General features: G+C 44.1%; 1 protein-coding gene across 1 annotated transcript; it reads left to right on the plus strand.

Annotated features, from left to right (window-relative positions):
- The first annotated feature begins 931 nt into the window (after window positions 1–931).
- DDOST (dolichyl-diphosphooligosaccharide--protein glycosyltransferase non-catalytic subunit) lies at window positions 932–14,476 on the plus strand. Its single transcript, XM_007053143.4, has 11 exons — window positions 932–1,344; window positions 2,751–2,861; window positions 4,950–5,036; window positions 5,505–5,608; window positions 8,025–8,119; window positions 8,904–8,997; window positions 10,278–10,426; window positions 11,168–11,315; window positions 12,714–12,834; window positions 13,260–13,366; window positions 13,956–14,476. Exons 1-11 carry the CDS (start codon window positions 1,182–1,184, stop codon window positions 14,103–14,105), a joined length of 1,329 nt encoding a protein of 442 aa, XP_007053205.2. The 5' UTR covers window positions 932–1,181; the 3' UTR covers window positions 14,106–14,476.
- The last annotated feature ends 985 nt before the right edge of the window (window positions 14,477–15,461 follow it).

Genomic DNA, 15,461 nt, shown 5'->3' on the forward strand with positions numbered 1-15,461 from the left:
ACCCAAATGACAGAGCACAGCTGAGGGAAGAGGAAAGGGACACATGCTGCAGCATGGGTACGAGCAGTGCCAGTGGGAAATAAGCTCCCTGTGGTGGGCAATAGAGCACAGTTTACAGCCCTGCTCGGACAGTAACAGTGTTGCCTAGTCTCATGATTTTATTGCAAATCTTGCAATATCTGGTGCTTTCCATAAAACTCCTGGAGTCATGTGATTACATGGGCCTCACCTTTATTTTAACAAGTAAGTTTCTGACCCTCACAGTGGCAGCAGCATTGCTAACCCCAAATGTTCAAAAATCAGGAGATTGGCTTTCATATCACGAGATTATGTAAAAATAATAGATTGGGTGTCCTTTTTATTGGCTTTCTGCTTTTTGAACCTTTAGGGTGCACTGGGGTCACATTTATGAAGCTTTCTCCACAGCCATGAGGGATAGAAACTTCCTTTTAAGAATGAAGGCTGAAATCATCACATAGCCATGTGACTCCAGGAGCTGGGGCTTTCAGGAAAACAATAATTATCATGACACTCATGACAAAATCATGAGTTGGCAACATCAACAGTAAAAACATGCCAATGGGATTCCTGAGGGGTAGGGCTGCAGCCCACAGAGACCCAAAGTGGTATGTTTAAAAATATGGTGACTTTTGAATCAATGTTATGATGGAGGGTGGCTCCTGCTTGGGAGTGGATACTGCAGTAAGCCTGGGGCATGAAGGAAACCAGGCAAGGTGACCCCCTCTCCCGTCCCGCAAGGCCTGACAGGGGGAGGCGTGCTGCACCGCAAGGCGCAGGCCCAGCAGCATCCACGGAAGCGGGGTGCAGGAGCAGCCCGGCCTGGGCTGGGACCGCTGCCATCCCTTCGATGGGCCGCAGGGGGCGCTGGCTCGGAGGCGGTTTTAGCGCGCATGGGCGGGGCTCAGCGCGCCCTCTGAGGAAAGGGTGCTGAGCGGGGCCCGCTGTGTGGAGTTGTCTGTCTCTGATTGGGCCCCACTCTCGAGGAGGCGGGCCTTCAGATCTCGTCCTCGGGCCCCGCGAGGGAGGGGGCGGGTGCCGGGTTGCCGATCGCTTCCGGGTCACGGATTGAGGAGGCTTTGCGTGTCCTGCCTCTACGGGCAAAGTGGGTCGCCGATTGGCCGCGTCGAGAGGATCGGTTCCGGGTGAGCTCGCCCTCCCCCATGAGGAAGATGGAGGCAGCGGCCGCTCTCCCCTCAGGGCGGTTCCTGCTGCTGCTGGTCGGGCTGGGCCTGGCCCGGGCGGACGGGGGGCCCCGCACCCTGGTGCTGCTGGAGAACATCAACCTGCGGGACACGCACTCGCTCTTCTTCCGGAGCCTGGCGGGTGAGGGCGGCGGCGGCGCGGCGCCCCGGGGGGGTCCCAGGGGAAGGCGGGATCATGGTCTGGGGTGATGGGGATGAGGGGAGCGGCCAGGCTCGGGAGGAGCCTGGGTCTGTCACGGTGCCGCCTCGCGGCCCCCCTCCGTCTCCCCATCCGGGCTGCACCTGCCTGGGGTGGCTGAGGGGATCGGAATCCGCTGGCGGTCGGGTTCGGTCCGGGTGCCAAGCTGACCCCGCCGGCCCCATACGGCGGCGGCGGGGCTCGGTCACTCGGAAGTGCCGCGTGTGTCCGTCAGGGCGTGTGGGGGGATGCTGCCCTGCTCCGTACCTGGGCTGCTTGTTGTCGCTCTGCTGAAGGGCGTCACGTTGGTTAGACTCACATCTCCCGGTATTAAGAAAAGGAGAACTAACAAATTTAATTGAGCATAAGTGTGGGGGGGAAATAAACATTATTCTCTCCCCCCCGCCACTGTTCCTCACACGTTCTTGTCAACTGCTGGAAATGACCCACCTTGATTATCACTACAAAAACTTCCCTCCCCCCCCTCCCCCCCGCTCTCCTGCTGGTAATAGCTCACCTTACCTGATCAATCTCGTTACAGTCTGTATGGTAACACCCATTGTTTCATGTTCTCTGTATATATAAAATCTCCCCACTGTATTTTCCACTGAGTGCATCCGATGAAGTGAGCTGTAGCTCATGAAAGCTTATGCTCAAATAAACTGGTTAGTCTCTAAGGTGCCACAAGTCCTCCTGTTCTTTTTGCAGATACAGACTAACACGGCTGCTACTCTGAAACCCATCTCCCAGTATTGGCTGTAGTCCCTGCTGCCCAGATCTCACTAGAGCATTTGGTTCTTTCCTGTGTGTGTTTCCCTTTCTGGTGTTCATGTGATCCACAAGTTTTATCAGGGTTTGATTCACATCAAAGACATGCATGAAAATGCTATGGAGAGTGCAGAGGTTCTTGTTTGTTTTTAATTTGGTTTGTCCAAAAAGTCTCTATGTTCCCTGAGCACTGTGGACTAGATTGTAAGTACCAAGAAGTGTCACTGCTTGGAGGCTGACAGGAACAATTCTGCAGACAGTGCTCACCGGAGTACTGAGAAAATAAGTGTACTGTGGAAGAGTAAAATGCTTGACTTAGACGTCTATGTAGCAACTTTAAAAGTATCGAGGAGTCTGGTGGCACCTTAAAGACTAACAGATTTATTTGGGCATAAGCTTTCGTGGGTAAAAGAGCCACTTCTTCAGACGCATGACACCTTAAAAAATATGGCAACCACATGGTTAGATTGTAATGGGTAATACTGAGTTAAGGGCCATCTTATCTCATTTAACTTACACTTTTTTAAAATTAAAGTTGTGTCAAAGTACTCATGGCTATGCTCTTTGTTTTCTGGATGCAGATAGAGGCTTTGACCTCACTTTCAGGACTGCTGATGACCCTGGCCTGTCCCTCATAAAATATGGAGAATTTCTATATGACAACTTGATTATTTTCTCCCCATCTGTAGAAGGTAAGAGATCCTTTTGCATAAAGGAAAAGACTCAGAAATTAAGTTGTATAATACTTTGAGACCCTTGGAGAAGACACACTAGATCTGTAAAGTGCCTTGCAGACATTAGCTAACCTTCACAACACTCATTTGAGGCGGGTCTTTTACTATATCAATTTTCCAGATGGGGAGGCAAGAGACTTACCCAGGGTGAAACAATGAGTGGTGGCAAAGCAAGGCCTAGTCCTAACTCCCAGTCTCCTGCTCTAACCATGAGAATGCTTTTCTTAGGTTTGATAAAACTGATCAACGTATTCTTCTAACTTGCTTAATTTTTGACCTCGAGGTGGTTTTTGGGGCCTGTCCCTGAGATGTAGACTGACAGGTATATTCTTCACTCATCATTAGGCAATTTGTGGCAGGAGCTGTATGCTTTTTAAGCAGTTAAATGGTCATCAAGCTGCTTCTAAAAGTGGGGGAGCCTGTAGAACAGAGAATAAGCACAAAAATATAGCTGATTGCAGGTCCAAAGCAATAGCAGTCACTGCTGAGTATCTATTTTCTGTAAACACCCTTTCATTACCATTGTTTGCTGTGATAGTAACTGTCATGTCTGTTAATAATTCTCAGACCACTTTATAATCCCTGTGTTGTATCTAGAATGATGGTATTGTGATTCAGTTAAAAAAAAAAAAATTCTTCAATATGTATCTTTGGAGCAGTGCTTCCATAGATTAACAAATGCACTGTTCTAAAATTCTATAACTAAAAGATGAAATAACACTGTCATTATTTGAAATGCCTTGATTTTAAGTGTAGTAGTAGTGATTTTTCTAATTCATACCAAAATGTCTGGATTCTCTCTCTCTACCACTATTAACAGCCTGAATCAGACTTGATGCGGGATCATTAATAGCAACCTTTTTGAAATACAGCCCTTCAAGAAAGTGAGAGATCAGGTGATATTGGTGTGATGAGAGATCCAAGAACGATGTTCCAAAAGGAACACTGTCACTTAGCAAGAGTGGAGAGCTAGCTGATTGTGTGTGAATGAATAGTGAACTGAATAGTATAATCTGTAGCCCCAGGTTATAGCATACTTAACTTCAGGTGAGCCTCAGAGAAAGTGTCAGGTAACTTTAATTTTGAACATTACTACTAGGACTGGGATATTGGAATCAGATCCTTAGGAGAACTAACTACAGAGCTGTGCAAGAAGAAGCTAATGCCTCATGATATGTAGGAACCCTTTTTAAACTACTTCAGAGCTAAATTTTAGAGTGTGGCATACAGTGTCTTCCTCATGTGACCTGTTCTTAATCTCTAACTTACTCCACTTCTGACGTTCTCTCGGTGTTCTGTTTTCTTTTTACAATATCTTAATTAAGGAAGTGAGAGTAAAGTTTTTGGCTGTACCTCTTTCATCGTGCAGAGATAATGTTTCTCTAAATCCTTTTGCTTTCTCTTTGTATATTGGTTATTGTAGCTATACTGAAGTTTAATTAAATTTGATTTTGTTAAAGACAGGAATGAGTGAGAGATTCCTCATCATTTTCCAGGAATGCTTGCACTGGAGCCAGTTGTAATTCAACTTCCACAAGAAGGAATAATTAATATTTACTCTTGTTGACAGATCTCTCAATCTCTGTCTCTCTCTGTCTCAATGCAGAGGTCTCTCACTAGCTTTAAAATGTAGCATTTCTACCTGCAAACAGATAAGAATTTTATCTTGGGGTGAGGTGAGGAAGAAGCAAATTATGTCTTTAAATATGCCCAAACAAATAATAATAATAGTCAATGAATTTTAAGGTTTATTTCTCTGCAACTGAGATTGAATGGCTAGTTCTATGCCTTTAAAGGCTGGATTTTATGGCTATCTTTGTCTTCCTTCTGAAGGAATTAATCCTCCCTTTTAATCTATGTTGGCCATAGGAGTATGTGGCTTCAGGACCCTGCTTGGGCACCTCCTGTGCCTACTACTCTGACACAGCTTCTCTATTAATTGTCCTCACCACCCTTGTATTTCCCTCTCCACCTTTGCTTCGAAGCACTGGTAAAATAGTTTGCTGTCAGCTTTTTGAATCACTAATGTCTGGTGCATCTTTTCAGATTTTGGCGGAAACATCAATATGGAGACAATTACTGCTTTCATTGATGGAGGCGGAAGTGTCCTTGTGGCTGCCAGTTCTGACATTGGTCAGTAAAACCTGCATGTCAAAAAAATGGGTGCAAATGTTGGCTTTTCGTTTTATTGCTGCATAATAAGAGTTTGCTGGATATAGAGAGCACAGATCAGTCCTGTAGGGGAAGGTGTCTTCCTTGTCATGGGAGCTCTTAGAACTCTGGCTGCAACCTTTTTTTAAAGGGGAACTTCAAAAGCTAAAACTGTACAGTACTCTGTGCATTTAAAACATGCTACAAATCTTAATCTTCACAATGCTCCGAAGGAATTGGCGGTAAAGAAAAAAGGAATGTCTTAATTTCACTTTCCAAAGAAAGTTGAGTTCAGCCAAGAGTTGTGTACTGAGTGCACCCAGCAGCCTGGTTAGCAGATAAATCATTAGCGCACAAATCAGGGTTGTCCTTTGTTTTTATTTTGATTATTTAGTTGCTTTTGTGTCTTGTACAAACTGTAAATTGGGAATCCACTTCTCTATCCTTTAGGTGATCCTCTGCGAGAGCTGGGCAGTGAGTGTGGAATAGAGTTTGATGAGGAAAGGACAGCAGTCATTGACCATCACAACTATGATATCTCAGACCCAGGCCAGGTAAAAGTCTAGACACTGAATTCTTTGGGTATATCCGGGGCTTGAGGAAACTCGTCTTAGCTAGTACATTGCTTCTGGGAAGGAATTTTATTTTTTAGCAGTTGGCTGTAAGGGCTGGAGACAAAACTTGTCTGTCTTCTTCCTTTGCCTCTTCTTTCCCCTCCTACCCTTGCTCATTCCAAAGATTGTTTTGAGTAGCAGCTGTGAATCTTATTGAATGACATGCTGCTTTTACTATTGCTCTTCTCTTTAATGTGAGATTGCAGTTTATCATGCACCTTTGATCTATGCCTAGACAATTTCTAACATTCCAGTCACACTGAGCAGTTAAAAACCACCATCTGGAATAGTCAGGGGTTCACTGTATTGGACCTTGAACCACTCGGGGGTAGGAGATAGGAATTCCCTTTCTAGTGAAATATGGCACATCATAGAATATCAGGGTTGGAAGGGACCTCAGGAGGTCATCTAGTCCAACCCCCTGCTCAAAGTAGGACCAGTCCCCAACTAAATCATCCCAGCCAGGGCTTTGTCAAGCCTGACCTTAAAAACCTCCAAGGAAGAAGATTCCACCACCTCCCTAGGTAACGCATTCCAGTGCTTCACCACCCTCCTAGTGAAAAAGTTTTTCCTAATATCCAACCTAAACCTCCCTCACTGCAACTTGAGACCATTATTCCTTGTTCTATCATCTGCTACCACTGAGGACAGTCTACCACTTCCTTTTATCCATGATGGGTCGGGAGATAGAATGTCATGCTTAGTAGCCAGACATATAAAAAAGGTAAACTCTAGCGCAAGACACAGGGACAAAGAGAGATCAATATAGAAAACTCTGTAGAAGTTCTTCAAATGTATGTGATATCTTGATATTTCTGTCCTTGCATGGTCTATCTGGTTGGACGCATGGTTCTGAAATATCTGTCTTTACAGGAGAGAGACAAGATGTCCCAATAATGTTTGAGAGTTATGAACATTGTAACAGAGCTTTTTCGTAAAATATGTGGGGCACACACAATCCCCGATGGATGGGGGAATCACCATTGCTTTGGGATGCCTATGTAACTTATTAGTTGTGTAGATTTTGCAAACTTTCCTTTTCTACCGTACCATCTTCTGCTCGCTATCAAATCAATCTTACGGAACTTATAGTAGGACTTGGCGATTCATAATTTGTAGCTAAATACAGGTTCTTCCCAGACAGTAGGTAGTTGAAGGCCTATCCAATATCACTGAAGGAATAAGTATAACAGTGGTTTTCAACCTTTTTTTAATTGCAGACCCCTAAAAAATTTCAAATGGTGGTGTGGACCCCTTTGGAAATTTTAGACATAGTCTGCAGACCCCAGGTTGAACGCCCCTGTTCTATGGTAACAACAGCCTTTCGTGGACCCCTTAGACATAGTCTGAGGATGGAAACCATGGCTCTATAGGTTCATGAGGCCTTTGATTTCACTGAGGTGCTGTTATTTAGACTCTCTTAATATGCTTAGTTCTTGAATTGGTACCTCTTCTAGTATGTTGTAATAGCTGAATACTTCCTGGTTGAAACAAAAAATTCTTTCAGTGGAAAAACCTGACTAAAACTCAGTACAGTAAGCACAGTAACTACCCTTCTGGATACACAACTGTCCCTTAGAGAGAATTCTTCTGAGTGACTATAAGTTACATCACCATTTAATTATGGCAGCTCCTGACAACACGCTGTAAGCTTAATGAAACTATTCCTTACTTAAGAACATCTTGTGTCCTAGAGCAAGGCCCTGCAGGCCAAGAGGAACCAAAGTGCTCTAGGATGGGCTGTGTAAGTGTCACGGACTGAGGCTTTAGGCAGCAGCTGTCCCCCAGTATCTTCTGGCACTTTGGAATGCAGATTTTTTCCGTGTTGTACTTTCTTGACACGCTTTTTCCGCTATGCTGAAATCTCTTCTACAGTGTTCACATTAGCTGGTGGCAGCAATCAGAACAAATAGGAACTGATAAACACATGTTCCTGCAAGAGATCTGCATTTGTTGCCCTGGGATTTACCTTCCTTCTGATTTAAGCTTCCTAATATGCAACTCACAAGACAGAAAACCTGCTCTAAACTGTAACAAGCAGGGGCTGTTGTCTTTTCCCTGAGGGCTTCTAAGCATGTGCCTGATTTCTTCTCCTGCTCTTACCTCCTCCGTCCCCTTGCTCAGTGTTACAATTCTTCGTCCTACCAAGAGGCCAGGTGAGACTATGCAGAGCCAATTAATGCTACTTCAAAGCTCTGGAAGGGCAGCTGTAGAACATGAGGTGGGGTGTTGTGCAGATCACTAGCCATAGAGTGGCAAGCAGACACACATGTTAACAAGTTGTCTCTGCATTAATTACATTGTCCAGTAGCTTGTGAAAGCTTACCACAGGTTCTCTTATGTTTCCTCCCTGAAGCATACGCTCATTGTTGCAGACTCTGAAAATCTACTGAAGGCTCCCACAATTGTGGGAAAAACTCCATTAAACCCTGTTCTCTTCCGAGGAGTCGGGTAAGTGAACTACGAGGCAAGGCTGGCAAGTGGGGCTGTAACTGAGAACAAGAGGTCTCTGTTGGGATGGGTCTCTTGCCACTATCTTCCCTCCCTATAGGTTATAAGCCTAGGGCTGGGGTAGGCACTATTATAAACAAAGCATCATAGGTTGGGTTTGGTTTCTTCAGTTGAGATGCAACAGGCATTTGGTCCTTTCACAGGATGGAAGTGGAGGGAGGGGGGCTGAGGGCAGGCAAGAACGGCGCAGACTTCATGCTGGTTGGGTAGCCAAAGGCTATTCCTCATCTCTCAATCCAGTTATAAACTTCCTTGAAACAGAAAACTTTTAATATTTTACTTCTTGCTGTTTACTCTGTTTCGCTCTACTTGGACAATGAAAGTAATCCATTCACTTCCCTGTTCTCATGTAGTCATGTTTTTTAAACTATTTGTATTGGAATTTAGAACATAGAAGCACTTCTGTTGATGTCAAGTTTTGTAAAGGGTTGTTCTTAAAGAAGCTTCAGTCTTTGATGTGATAGCATAACTATTCACAGTTGTTTAAAGAAATGCTATTTTAAAGTCAACAGCTGATATAAAATTAATTGGGCCTGATTGACTTCAGTGTGTGTTTTTGCCACTAATTTCAGGGGGAGCTGAGTCAGTCCCATGGTTCTCAACCTCTGTGAATTTCATATTTGTTAGCAGATTTTAGTGCACACGAATCTTCTTGGGCAGGTATCTCAGGTTTGACCAGCTTTCAGGTATCTTCCTGGTACTTTGATTGTCTCTCTCGCCACAGGATGGTGGCTGATCCTGATAACCCTCTGGTACTAGATATCTTGACTGGCTCCTCTACATCTTACTCCTTCTTCCCAGATAAGCCCATCACACAGGTACGCACAATTATCTTTGTCCTCTTTTTGTCCTGTGGAATTAATTGCCTCTCTTTCAACAGTTTAAAAATGGATCAAGAGACGTAACTCAAGTGCTTATTATAGTCTGTGTCAAATACTTATGGGTTTTTTGAAAGCTCCCTTCCATGGTCTCTTAGTACTATATATTTTCAAATATTATCATGGAAATCTTTCTTGCAGTTTCATTGGATCCAAATGGAAAAAGCCTAACAAGACTGCATTGGAAGGAATATCGGCTCTTAACTTTGATACTGTTTTGCTGTATCAAAGGGGCTGAATTCAAACTGGTGATATAGAAGCAAAAGGCTCTCAATCCCATGCTACTGTGGCAGGCAATAGAATTTGAAGCCTTTTTCCTCTAAGATGCTGGTAGAATTTGGGCTAAGTTGGTAGTAATTGAAAGCTATTGCCATCTTCCAGCAGGACTGTGACCAGTGTGAAATGAAGGGGTTCCTCTGTTTAGTTTTGAGGCTCTGTAGCTGGCAAGGGGCTAAAAGGTGCAGTTGGCCGATTCTGGGAGATTAGTGTCTCAGTTGTGTTGAAGCCTCCTGCTTCTCCACTTGAGTAGTGCAGTAATCCGCAAAAATGCATTGTGTGCTATGTCTTATTGACATGATGAAATGAAAATGTAGAGGAAAAATAATAGCTGGGAGCTGGCATGAGTGGGACTTAACTGACAGCAAACGTGTTCAACTTCTGTCTGCTTAACATGCTCTTCCATAATGGGTATTTGAACAGGCAGATGAGTAGTTTAAACATTCCCTTTAATTTGGTCTATGAGGTTTGACAAGAGTTCTGACAAGACAATAATAACTTGGATTGTACTTGTTTAGCCCAGCCAGACCTAGCAGCAAAGTTAAAGATCATCCAATATCATTTAATTCTCAGACATTTCCCTGCTGCTATTAACTATTTAAACCTAATGGATAATACTGCATGGCTAGTTTCCGTACTTGCCTAAAAAAGCAGGTTAAATCCCTGATGCCTTCTTTCCATATATATATATATAATATTAAACATGTGGGTTTCTGGTTACTTTTACTTGCCATGTGATCTTGAGCACATCATCTCTGTGCCTTTATTTCTCTTCATGCTGTTTGTTTGTGGTATTTGTTTAGCAAATAAGAATCCAGGCTTACTATGTGTCTTGTCTGTACAGTATCCAGCCCATTGGGGTCCTTATCTCAGTCGGGGCCTCAAGATGCTACTATAATACAAATCATTAGTGCTGATTTAAATCTGTTCTTGTCCAATTTCAGTACCCTCATGCTGTTGGGAAGAATACCCTTTTGATTGCTGGTCTCCAGGCCAGGAACAATGCCCGTGTCGTTTTCAGTGGCTCCTTGGATTTCTTCAGTGATGCTTTCTTCAACTCTGCTGTGCAGAAAGCTACACCTGGCTCTCAGAGGTGACTAGCTTGACATGGTCTTCTGTAGGTAGGGTGGGGTATTCGGGTTTTTTCTGCCCAAGTGGTTTGGGTTCCTCTTTGATCAAGGATCCTTAGCAGGTGATGAGAACTAATTGTGTTAAAGATGATTGATGGGAATATACTGAATACTATCATAACTATTCAGCTGTGCTACTGTAAAATCTACACTGTTTAGGTTATATTAAAGCTTAAGAAGAAGATGAAACTTCCTTTAAGTGCAGTGCAAATTTTCAAGCCGGCTAACACACATAGCTGTCTCCTGTCCTTATAGAAACCCTGATATTAGGTGTGTAAGAAGCAGTTTCTGCATCCATTGTATTCAGAGATGCTGTGAACACAGTTCATAATGTGGGCACAGCTCTTACTTGGAAATTTTGACATAGAATATTATACTCTGAGCATTGATATGTATCAGTTCAGTGTGCAGGTTGGAAACCTGGGCACTGAATTCCTTTCAGTGCTGATCTGTTAAAATATGTTTTGCTGTATTTTAAACAACTACCTAGAAGACCTAGCAGACAGTTGGGATTTAAAGATCAAACAGTCTTACAGGAAAACTTTCAAGTAATGTGATCGTTTAAAATGGGTGCTGACTTTCTGACCTGGCATTTAGTTCTTGGGGAAACTTCATAGGATACCTGACCAAAAAAATGCTCAGTCCTATGAATGCCCTCCAATGCAGTGTCTCCCACTGTGCTTCTGTTCTCTCACCATCTCTAGGTACTCTCAGACTGGTAACTACGAGCTGGCTGTTGCCTTGTCCCGTTGGGTATTCAAGGAAGAGGGTGTGCTGAGGGTTGGAGAGGTATCTCACCATCGTGTAGGGGAGACATTACCACCTAATGCCTACACTGTCACCGACCTCGTGGTAAGACTGACTTTAGGAAAATGAGTCAAATAGACTTGTGCAGAGAGACTGTACTCTTGTTCATTGGGCTAGAAGTGTTGTGGAAGCAGATTTATCTCCTCTTTATTGGTTGGAAAGGTGATGGCTGACACCCAGGGCCTCACCAGCCAAGGTGTGACATTTCAGAGGGCATGAGGATATATAACCCAGTGGGGTTTTTCTTCCTCGTAATTGTAGGAACTGTCCCCTTCTTGACAGTGTTTCTCCACTAATGTGAAGGCAGTCTACCTAACCTTTAGTTCCTATATGTAACTTTCACTTAATACTAAATTTCAGACTGCTCATGGCTCATACTTGAGTATCATACAATATTAAGTGGCAGCAGCAGCCAGCTCTGGAGAAGTCTGTTCTGTTAGTAAACTTACTTAATGCTTAAGTTGAGGGGGGTTGGTTATCCTTGCGAATGGTTTCTCTTCAGTCATGAACCTTGCTGATAAACAGGTATCTGAGCCTGATCGAAAGCATATGCTGGAATTTTGTCTTCCCTGTTACCTCCATTTCACTCAGACTCGTGATGCCAAGCTTCATTATACAAAAAGAGTACATTGGCAAGCCTGAAATACCACGTTGCTTTAAATAGAAATTGCAGCTATATACTGGGGGGACAGCTTAGCGTGCCTAGAGAGTTTTTAAGTATAGCACTCTCAAATTCAAGTCAATTCTACATTGATGTGCCCACTCACTGATTTGCTACTGAATATTGGCTTGATTTTCAGTGCATGGTAGCTCAACTGCATTTCCAAGCATGGAAACTCACATGGACTCTTAAGTTGGAAATAGCAGTTATTGGAAAATTCCCCGTTGTCCCCCTTGATTTCATGGAAAGTGGAGTTCATAGTTTAGGACTGAGATTTCTGTTGAATGGATTTCAGGTGTCACTCTTAGCTCACTGATAGGGCCCTACCAAATTCACGGTCCATTTTAGTCAATTTCGCGTTTTTAGGTGTTTGTTTTCAGGTGGGGGGTCCTGATCCAAAAGGGGAGGGATGTGCTGGGGGGGGGGGGGGTCACAAAATTGCCACCCTCACTTCTCTGCTGCCTTCAGGGCTGTGCGCAGCTGCAGAGCTTCCTACAGCTGGGGGAGATAGCTGGAGCTGAGTCTGGTCCCCTCCCAAGAATGGCCGTTCAGGGGAAAAGGAAGTCCTGTCCCTCCCCAGCTTGAGCCCAGTGAATAGTAGGAGCCCTCGGCTGGGGCGTCCCCTGCCCCTCCCCTCCAATAACTACATTTCACAGGGGAGGTCTGCTTTCATGGTCATGACATGTTTTTCACAGCTGTGACTTTGGTAGGGCCCTACTCATTAACAATGTGTCCTCTTCCTTTATGTCTCTGTTAATGCAGCGTGCATTTGTATGTTACAGGAGTACAGCATTGTGATTGAAAAGCTCTCTGAAGGGAGGTGGGTCCCCTTTGATGGCGATGATATTCAGCTGGAGTTTGTCCGCATTGATCCATTTGTAAGGACTTTCCTGAAGAAAAATGGTAGGGCTCCTATCAGACAATTTAATGTTTTCTGCTCCATGGCTTTGTTAACAATAACACAAGACTGGGTGTTGACTTCTTCCCCCACCACTGAAACTCACCTCGCTCGTATGTATTGACTTGGAATGCTACAGTTCTTCTGAGCAGGTAGTGTATAGAATCTCTATGGGAAGCATGCGCCACTGTTAAGAGGAAGGGTGCACTTCACACAGCTCTCCTACAGCTCCTTCTTCCAGTGGAGCAGCTTTGGGTTCCAGAGGCTAGTTTTCAATCTGGATGAAAAGCTCCACAAAGTGGGTTTGGGGGAGACAAAGGGCCATTACAAATGGAAGGAGGTGAGGAAAGAACTTCCAATGAGGGATCTTAACTCCTAATGCTCTTGTTCTATTTACTGTGTAATTTAAATGGCCCTGCCTCTCCCCTAGGTGGCAGATATAGTGTGCAGTTCAAGCTGCCGGATGTCTATGGAGTGTTTCAGTTTAAAGTGGATTATAACAGGCTGGGATACACCCACCTGTACTCCTCTACACAGGTAAATAGTTTGAATTATCTTGTCTGTGTGGTAGGAAATGTAAGAGTACTGGTTGAGATTTCAAGTCAGGTTTTTAAACTTTGCAAATGTTTTGAGTGGATACCACATGGGCTGTTAATCTTAATGACCATGAAGTTGCATCCAGCCTTCCTTTGTGCGTGAAATGGATTTGAAAGCTATCTTACTCTGTGACCATCTTCAGTTATATTTAGGAAGGCCTGGAAATAAGCCTCTGTAGAGAGCGTTTTACCCTCATTAAACATATTCTTGTCTCAAGGCAGTGTTGGACACCTGCCAGCACTGCCTGCACTGACGCTTAAGGTTTGCCAACATGCTTCTACAGAAGTTGAGGATTTGGAGCTTAAAACTCTCGTTTAAAAACAAGAGATATAATTGAACCACTTCTAGGAGCTCTCATACATGTATCTTTCCAGTAAGGTAATCCTGGTTCTACAGTCATCTGAGTGGGGCATTGTGAGAATGGGCATTAAGTTAAATAACACATCTAGAGCTGAGATAGTCCTGCCACTCAGAGGACTAAATGACCTCATCTCCTGTGACCCTGGTCTTGTGTTCTTTTCTCTCCCAGGTGTCTGTGCGTCCCCTCCAGCACACACAGTATGAGCGTTTTATCCCCTCAGCGTATCCATATTATGCCAGTGCCTTCTCCATGATGATAGGCCTCTTCATGTTCAGCATCGTCTTCTTGCACATGAAGGAGAAGGAGAAATCTGACTGAGATATCATCTCAGCCGGAGGAAGAGCCCTCATCCAAGACATTGGCTCCATGTGGAGACTGGCAGCACTCAGGGCACAGATTATAAATGTTTGGGGACTGGAATCCTCAGCTGGTAGGAGCCAGATGAGCTATGGGGGTTTTTAAGATAAGAGTGACTAGTGGGAGAAAAATTGAAAACTTTTGTCTGAGAGGAAGCCACTGATGTCCACAAGAGATCAAAATGTTTGGCAGTGCAATGGCAATTCCAATATTGGTGTTTCATGAGGAGAAAAAAAAAAAACTAAAACAATTTTATTATTTCCACCCCTTCTCAGAAAGGCTCTTGCCTCAAGATTGTTCTCATTTCCAGAATAAAGATTTGTTCCTCTCGCCTTCTGCTGAAGTTTCTGACTTGTCACTGTGGTTAGATGTTCAGCTGCATGTGTGTGTTCTCAGTGTGTGCTGCCCCAGCTCTGCGCAGACAGCTGGCATAGCAGACCTCGAGCAAACTACCCAATGTGACCACAAGATCCATTAAGGTACGAAGGCACCAGGCCAGGTTTGTCGACAAAGCACCATAATAGCACCTGGCATACTCTACAGGGATACTAAGACCTGTATGCCCGTGACAATGGACGCAGCTCAGTGAATGGCAGGACCTTCCATGTTCCCCCCCCCCTTGGCTGGACAAAGATACTGCCTCTGATACAGTTATACCCTGATACAAACAAGTTAATACTGCCTCTGACATAGTTACTGCCCCCAGACATGGCTAGTTATCACCCATCACCTTGTACATGTTGGCTTGATCAAAACATTTTTATTGCATAGTCATCCTGACCTTCTCTTTTAGGAGGGGGTCAGTATGTTCCTGTTATCCTTGCGGAATATTTTTGTTCCATCCTTGATATGGGGATGTTCTGGTGCCACTTGATATCAGGATGTTTGCATAAGTACTCTGTGCTTAGCACTTCTTAGGAATGTGTATTTCTGCAATAGCCCTGTTCTTGCCAGATTGTGTGAGCAGGTCCTGCCTCATACCAGGCCTGATACAGGGGCTTATGTCTCAGGCTCTCTTCCTACTACAGTCATGTGAGGTTTCTTAGAGAGGAACACATTTTTTACCTACAATAAATCTAGGGCTGGTTCTAAATTGGCCATATGAACTCTATATCAGAAGCTAAACGCCTTGTGAGTGTTTGGGAAACTATTTGAGACGGGACAATGAAATAGAATCATAGAACTGAAAGGGACCTCGAGAAGTCATTTAGTTTAGTCCCCTGCAGTCGTGGCAGAGCTAAGTATTATCTCTAGACTATCCCTGACAGGTGTTTGTCTAACCTGCTGTTAAAAATCTCCAGTGATGGAGACTCCACA

The sequence above is a fragment of the Chelonia mydas genome, chromosome 18 (genome assembly GCF_015237465.2).
Source record: "Chelonia mydas isolate rCheMyd1 chromosome 18, rCheMyd1.pri.v2, whole genome shotgun sequence".
NCBI classification, from domain to species: Eukaryota; Metazoa; Chordata; order Testudines; family Cheloniidae; genus Chelonia; species Chelonia mydas.